The 8,305-nt window shown below is 40.3% G+C and overlaps 1 protein-coding gene across 1 annotated transcript; it reads right to left on the bottom strand.

The window, feature by feature from the left end:
• Window positions 1–1,526: 1,526 nt before the first annotated feature.
• fam174c (family with sequence similarity 174 member C) lies at window positions 1,527–7,131 on the bottom strand. The gene is made up of 3 exons (XM_078244524.1): window positions 6,616–7,131; window positions 4,165–4,287; window positions 1,527–2,184 (listed from the first exon to the last, which is right to left on the bottom strand). Exons 1-3 carry the CDS (start codon window positions 6,918–6,920, stop codon window positions 2,181–2,183), a joined length of 432 nt encoding a protein of 143 aa, XP_078100650.1. The 5' UTR covers window positions 6,921–7,131; the 3' UTR covers window positions 1,527–2,180.
• Between the last annotated feature and the right edge of the window lie 1,174 nt (window positions 7,132–8,305).

Consider the following 8,305-nt stretch of genomic DNA (forward strand, 5'->3'; position numbering starts at 1 on the left):
CGTCACAAGCCTAGAGCGCCTCTCGCGGCTGTAGACGGTGATGTTTTCAGCATGAAATAACATTTAAACACGTTACATTATATATATTTTGATATATAAGTCACACCTGACTATAAGTCGCAGGACCAGCCAAAGCATGAAGACAAGTGAGACTTATAGTCCGGAAAATACAGTATTCATGTTTATGTTGGCTTATATTTACAGTTACAGTTTCCACAGTTTTACAAAAAGTGTAAAGATCTGAACTGAAAGCTCTCTACTCTGGTTTCCTGGGTCTAATGTTAGCGTTGTGCTAAGCTAACCTGTACAGAGGAGCAGAATAACCACTGAAACATATCAAACAGGTTCACACGTACCTTTTTATTTTATGGGTCCATATTTAGAAATACTTTCCTAGAATACTTAAATAATTCAAATATGTGAATGTAACCTGAGTCTGTGAAAGCTGAACATCATATATATATATATGAAAGAAAATGTGTGGAGAATAATAAAGTTTTAAATAATAAATACATTATTAATTGATATTGTTTTGGCTTTAAATGGAGACGTGTTTCCTATAATTCATACCAGAAGCTCTTTCTGCAAATTGAAGACCTTTTAGTTAAAGAGGAAGATCCTTTTAGTTTAAAATGAAACAGCCCCGAAATCACCATCACCAAACTACACCAGACTCCATGTAAATAATCAGGACTTTTAGCTTGTATAGAGCCAGCATATTTCCACCAGACTCCATGTAAATAATCAGGACTTTTAGCGTGTATAGAGCCAGCATATTTCCACCAGACTCCATGTAAATAATCAGGACTTTTAGCGTGTATAGAGCCAGCATATCTCCACCAGACTCCACGTAAATAATCAGGACTTTTAGCGTGTATAGAGCCAGCATATCACAGCGAACAGCTCAGACTCCATCTTGAATCAACTGCTGCTGCTATTGTTCCTAAAACCAACCGAGCGTCTCGAAACAACAGCCAACTGACACACCATGTGGACCACAGTCTGCTTATATCCTCGGGATATTTACTCAGTCTCTGGGGGTCACAACATCCCGCGTAGATTCTGCCCTTTACACACTTACTACAACTAGACTTGTTGCACCCACCAGACTCCATGTAAATGATCAGGACTTTTAGCGTGTATAGAGCCAGCATATCTCCACCAGACTCCATGTAAATAATCAGGACTTTTAGCGTGTATAGAGCCAGCATATCTCCACATGTAAATGGGTGAATTAAGGGTTTATTTCAACCAAACCAGAGTGGTGATTGTTGGAACAGTGGAAAGATGAACCAAGACGGCTTTTGGTAGTTTGATTTAGTTTCTGTCCTCTTTGAATGAAGTGTGTTTTACGATGATAAAAGTCCTAATTATTTACATGGAGTCTGGTGTAGTTTGGTGATGGTGATTTCAGGGCTGTTTCATGTTAAACTAAAAGGATCTTACTCTTTAACTAAAAGGTCTGTCTCTGTAGGGATCCATCCCATAATGTTGTCAGACACGTAGAATAATAATCTGAGTCCAGGTTGAAAAATACAGAAGTAACACTTTAATGAAAAGAGGAATATTGTGTATCTTGCAGCACTTGTTGGCTAACTTCTCTGCCAGGAACACACACTCACAGCCTCCCGCGTGTAAACAAACACCAGCCGGTTGTCTGCAGCGAGCCAACATGGCTACTCTCTGTGTTTACTTTGTGTCAGAGTGTACACGCAAAAAACACAGGAAACATCCTTTAATGTTTTAGCTTGAAAATCTAATGAAATAGACACTAAAAAGTCCAAATGTCTGCAGGTTTATCAGCTGGTCTGGAGTCAGTTTGCAGTAGTTTAAGCACAGAAAGAAAAAGTTATAATAATAACAACAGAGGAATTATCAAAATGATCCACAGAACCTTCACGTCTGCTTCTCTCCACAAACTCTATTCAATCATCCAATACCACCTTAAACTCTATTCAATCATCCAATACCACCTTAAGAAAATAATGATTGTTTTTTTTAATCCTGCTGAGTTCCTCGAGCAGCTTTGGCATCAATAAGTGTTTGGACCGTCTCCTCCTCCTCCTCCTCCTCCTCCTGTCTTTGGTCAGTCTCTCTCTCTCTCTCTCTCTCTCTGATCAATAGTAGATCATGTGACGGGGAACATGGCTCCTCTGATCCGTCCGGTGACACATGACGACTCATCTGCAGAGAGAGATAACACGGAGCAGATCCATAGTTACAACATGAACCCAAAGTTCAGGTGACTTCATCACTCTCGGTCTGTCTGTCTGACCTTAAAGCATAACGTTAACCTTTGTTCTGTAATTCAAAAACCGTGGGTCCAAACGACAAAATATTAACATCACAAGACAGATAAAGGTCTGGGGAACACATTGATGTGGTTTTCATGTTTGTGGTGTCAAATATATGCGACACAGAGCAGGAAACAAACAGGGAACATCTGCGTCCTTCCAGATATTTATTTTCATTGTTTCTATCACCAGTTGGTATGAACAGAGCCAAAAGTTTAAGTCCGCTGGATTCCATAGTTACATGTCTGAGACCGGCACAACATTTCCTACATGTTGACCAACCATGATGTATGAAGAGTGAAAACTGTAGAGGAGAGACATTAGTTTGGAGAGATTTCAGAGGATGGTACTGCAGCTCCCCCCTCTGTCCTCCCCTCTAACTATGAAGATTCCTGCCCCATACACACACACTGGAACATCTAACACGGTCTGAAAACTGGACGATACGTAAACTGTGATTAGGTAGAAACCGTGCTGGATATCAGAACGCCCATTCAGCCCAATAAAGGCCAAAGTCTTGTCTTCTGTTTAAACCTTTAATTATTGTTCTATGTTAAAATATGGCGATACAGCACGGCCCCAAAGAGGGGTTGTTTGGAGCGATGGTAAGCGATTTCCCGAATATTTCCCATTATAGTCAATGGGAAATTTTGCGATGTTTTTTTCCCAATTTCGTGAAAACCACACGGTAAATCTCTTAGAAAAGTCACAGCACAACATTCCCGTTCATTACACACATTTTTATGTATTTTGTGTGCATATGTTGACAACGCTCCGTGACTAGTAGCGGGACAAAAATGCGGCGTAATAATAATAATAATAATAATAATAATAAGTATGGGGGATAATAGTCATTCACACTGAATAACATTGAATTGAAAGGGGGGCTTTTGGATCATGTACAACAAAACAAAACATGCAAGAATCAAATCCCATTGGACATCGAGTCACTCAGCCAAACACTCCTCATCTTCAATATCCAACGGAGAATACAGTCATCTCAAAATGAAATGATTAAAGCCTAACTCTCCCCAAAATGCCACCTAGAGTCTTTCTGTGAACGGACCCGAGTCAAACCTTCGTTTCAAACCATATTTAGGACGGAAACGCCACTTTTAAGATGGACCGTATTCTGGTTTTTGGGTCAAATGGCCTTTTGAATGGGAGAGCTAGGGGCGCTACGATGCTAGCCTCAAAATAGCTGTTTATAGACCACTAAGAAGGCTCCACACAACATGAGACTTAACTCCACCAGAGACTAGGATACTATCACCAGGGTCTCTACACCTTAACTCCACCAGAGACTAGGATACTATCACCAGGGTCTCTACACCTTAACTCCACCAGAGACTAGGATACTATCACCAGGGTCTCTACACCTTAACTCCACCAGAGACTAGGATACTATCACCAGGGTCTCTACACCTTAACTCCACCAGAGACTAGGATACTATCACCAGGGTCTCTACACCTTAACTCCACCAGAGACTAGGATACTATCACCAGGGTCTCTACACCTTAACTCCACCAGAGACTAGGATACTATCACCAGGGTCTCTACACCTTAACTCCACCAGAGACTAAGACTACATTTCAAATGATGTCCCCAAAAGGAAACTGTCAACGTCTGTTTTACCTAAAAACATCCATGTCTCTGTTTGTTCATCTCACTTCAAGTGTACTGCTGCAAAATCAGATTGTCAAGCAGACAGACTGACCAACACATATATAATAATATATAATAATAGATCCATACTGGGCGTCTGTGTATCGATACAGTATTAGACACTATGCTGTATGGATTCCCCCCCCACCCCTAGTATTTAATGTGGCCATGCAGTGTGACGCGTGCGTGTAGTTGATCTCTGACCTGCGGAGGCTGCGAGCTTCATACAGCGTGTCGTCCTCGTCACTCTCCCCCCCCTCCATCTCCACTGAGTCCTCCGAGTTCGCCAGCAGACCGTACTTCTTCTTGGGGGCGGGCCTCTTCATCCTGTCAACCAATCACAGAGCACCATCAGCACCACTTTCATACACAGTTAATATCAATAATTAGGCTGGTCTGGTCAGCAATACTACTAGTTTAGTACTTTATACTCACAATATCAACTGTTATTCTGTCTGTGTGTGTGTGTGTGTGTGTGTGTGTGTGTGTGTGTGTGTGTCTCTGTCTGTGTGTGTGTTTGTGTGTCTGTCTGTCTGTCTGTGTGTCTGTGTGTCTGCGCGTGTGCGTGTGTGCCTGTCTGTCTCTGTCTCTGTGTGTGTGTGCGTCTGTCTGTGTGTGTGTGTGTGTGTGTGTGTGTCTCTGTCTGTGTGTGTCTGTGTGTCTGTCTGTCTGTGTGTGTGTGTGTGTGTGTGTGTGTGTGTCTCTGTCTGTGTGTGTCTGTGTGTGTGTCTGTGTGTGTCTGTCTGCGCGTGTATGTGTGTCTGTGTCTGTCTGCGCGTGTATGTGTGTGTGTCTGTCTGTCTGTGTGTGCCTGTCTGTCTCTGTCTGTCTGTGTGTGTGTCTGTCTGTGTGTCTGTCTGTCTGTGTCTGTGTGTGTGTCTCTGTCTGTGTGTGTCTGTGTGTGTGCCTGTGTGTGTCTGTCTGCGCGTGTATGTGTGTCTGTGTCTGTCTGTCTGTCTGTCTGTCTGTGCGTGTGTGTGTGTGCCTGTCTGTCTCTGTGTGTGTGTGTGTCTGTCTGTGTGTGTGTGTTTGTGTGTCTGTCTGTCTGTCTGTGTGTCTGTGTGTCTCTGTCTGTCTGCGCGTGTGTGTGTGTGTGTGTGTGCGTCTGTCTCTGTGTGTGTGTGTGTCTGTCGTCTGTGTGTGTGTGTGTGTGTGTCTGTGTGTGTGTGTGTGTGTGTGTGTGTGTGTGTGTGTGTGTGTGTGTCTGTGTGTCTGTCTGTGTGTGTGCTGTGTGTCTGTGTGTCTGTCTGTGTGTGTGTCTGTCTGTGTGTGTGTTTGTGTGTCTGTGTGTCTGTCTGTGTGTGTTTGTATGTGTGTGTCTGTCTGTCTGTGTGTGTGTCTGTGTGTGTTTGTGTGTCTGTGTGTGTTTGTATGTGTGTGTCTGTCTCTGTCTGTCTGTCTGTCTGTCTGTCTGTCTGTCTGTCTGTCGTGTGTGTGTGTGTGTCTGTGTGTAGTTTACAGATTAAACATCTTAAATTGTGAGATTTATGAATGGAGTTTGGTGTGCTGGCTGTCCACAAACAGGGCAATGACAGGAAGTAATGTAAAGGTAGTATTGTTTTTAGTGATAACAGATAAAACGGTAGAAGACGATTCACAGCATCAACACGACCCACATTTAACACAATGTGTACAGTTTCTTCTTATTTTTCCTTATTTTGTATGTATGTATATATTTGTTTTTCTGTATTTATTGTTTACTTTGTGCTTGTTTTGTTTATGTATGCATACTTCACCATTAGTGTACTTGTTGTGGCAATAAAACCTGACTATTAATAGAAGAGCAAGCTTTAAATTGCTTGTTATTAGAAGAGTGTCTCCCGAAACTCCCAAAAGGGCATTATCATATTTTACAGCTGATAAGACGGAATATTAAAATCTCAAGATATATGAATATGAATATATATATATATATATATATATATATATATATATATAAAATATATGAACTTCTGTAGTTCTGTACCTACTACGTGCCATTCATCTGTATGAAGAGGCGGCACACCAAACTCCATTCATAAATCTAGGGATTTAATGCTTTTCTTATCAATACTTACATAGTCTGTTAAATATGATGCAGTGGTTTTTCTAAAGTTAGCGGAGCAGCTGTTCATCTTCTTAAGAGGTAGCACGCTCATAACTACTACACAACTTTGTTGATTGACAAACTATAGACCTAAGCAACAGCTCGGGTTCTTGTTAACTTCCTACAAGCAGATGTCATTTCAGATTTTGGACTTTATCGCTGAAAATGTTCTGTTTTCGAAAGGTTTACAGTTTTACATTTCATTTTGTTAATGTGTCACCGATATACAGTAACTGTTCACTAAATCCCTGCTTATATGAATGGAGTTTGGTGTAATGCTTCTCACCAGTTGTACACACGGTAAAAATGCGACGCCACACCAAACTCCATTCAAAAATCTAGTGATTTAATGCTTCTTCTCTTATCAACACTTCTACTGTATAATTCAATACTTTTCTTGTAGTCATTTATCATAACCATTTTCACTTTTAGACAACATAATATATATGACAGAAAACAGGTAAGAAAAGTTTTACATAGTATTTTGGTAACGTGTCACCTACACATTTAACCGTTCACTAAATCCCTGCTTATATGAATGGAGTTTGGTGTAAAGTGTTTTTTCTCACCGCACAGCTCGGATGAGGAAGTAGAGAACTCCAATCATGGTGATGGCGATCAACACGTACAGGGCCCTCTGGATCATCGAGCTGTCCACATTTAGGCCGTTAAGCATCTTACCGCCGCCGCCGCCGTCGCCTCCGCTGTGTGTGGAGTTCGCCGCGCCGGAGGAGTTCGTCACCGCGGTCGCGGGCGCCACGGTGCCGCCACCGCCACCGGTGCCGCTGGTGAGTGTGAGCGCATCCTTCGCCGCGGACACAAACACACAACATATCGGTACAAAAACCGCCGAGAGAACTCTGTAAAAAGTCATTATAACATCCAGAAACACTCCGCGCGAACTTAAGAGAAGAAAACTAGGAAACTATGGCGGCTAGAGAGGGACTTTTTGTTCTGTTTTTTATTGAGCGGAACCGAGCGGGGCTTTTCCCAGAGACACGTCGCCGTAGCTGCTGAACTCTGCCTCGGACTTTGTTGATGTTAAAGACGGCTCAACAACTCAACTAGGAAGCTCACGTCCATACTGCTGACGTCACACGCAGGGCTGTGTGTGGGTGAAATGTTTCCTCGCTTTGACTCGTAGGACTTGGTGGTTTATATCTGCCAACCAATCACAAAGTTAAATTCAGACATACATAGACAGAAAAACAAAGTGAATGGATGCCGAACTAAAGAGCGGCTCTTGTAGCTTTAGAAAAACATATTAATCACATTCTGCAAACTATAAATTCCTTCTGATATAAGAGACATACTTAAAGTGTGACTTTTATACACGGAGTTTGGTGTCTGACCATGTTAAGGTGCATGACAGGATGCAGGGCAATGCTTTGTCACAGTTTATAGAGGAGTACAGAACTATTAGGATATTAGTATTACTGTTTATTATTATAAAACACTTTATAATTGTATTAGTCATAAGGTTTAAACAGCGGGATTGATTACGGTACTTTCTGCCCGTTTTGTTTTCCTGCATATTTCTTGTTCAAAATGGGAAAATGTTTTAAATATTTTCAGTTTAAATGGATGCCGAACTGAAGAGTGACTGTTCTAGCTTTAGAAAAACATATTAATCACATTCTGCTACAGATGAAAACCTACTGATATAAGAGACATCTTTAAATGGTGATATTTATGAATGGAGTTTTGGGGCAGATAGGGAGGAGCGAGTAACAATAATAATATAATAATAATAATATGAAAAGTCCCAGCCTCTACTGTGGTCATAATTTAATTTACAGTGAAGTCAATATTTTCTAACATATATATAATATATATATATATATATATATATATATATATATATATATATATATATATATATATATATATATATATATATATACACACACACAAGAGTGAAAGTAATGAACCAGAAGTTGAAGTTGTATTTCTGTCCACAGGGGGCGCCGTGGAGCCAGCTTGTTTACTGTTTTAAAAGCTATTCTTCAGATATTTTATTAACGTTTTTACAATATTCTAATAATATATATTTGTTGACATCTTCCTGTTTTTTTTACTGAAATATTTTTGTATATTTTAATAATTACATTTGCAGTATTTGTATTATATTTTGTATATATTGTTTATATATATATTTTTTTTTTTTCTAACTGAATTATTTTTTTTTAATTTTACGATTTCTTTTTTAGATTTTTAACTGATATTTTTTGGGGATATTTGAAGAATGTTATTTTATAT

The sequence above is a fragment of the Sander vitreus genome, unplaced genomic scaffold (genome assembly GCF_031162955.1).
Source record: "Sander vitreus isolate 19-12246 unplaced genomic scaffold, sanVit1 ctg250_0, whole genome shotgun sequence".
In the NCBI taxonomy this organism is placed as follows: Eukaryota; Metazoa; Chordata; class Actinopteri; order Perciformes; family Percidae; genus Sander; species Sander vitreus.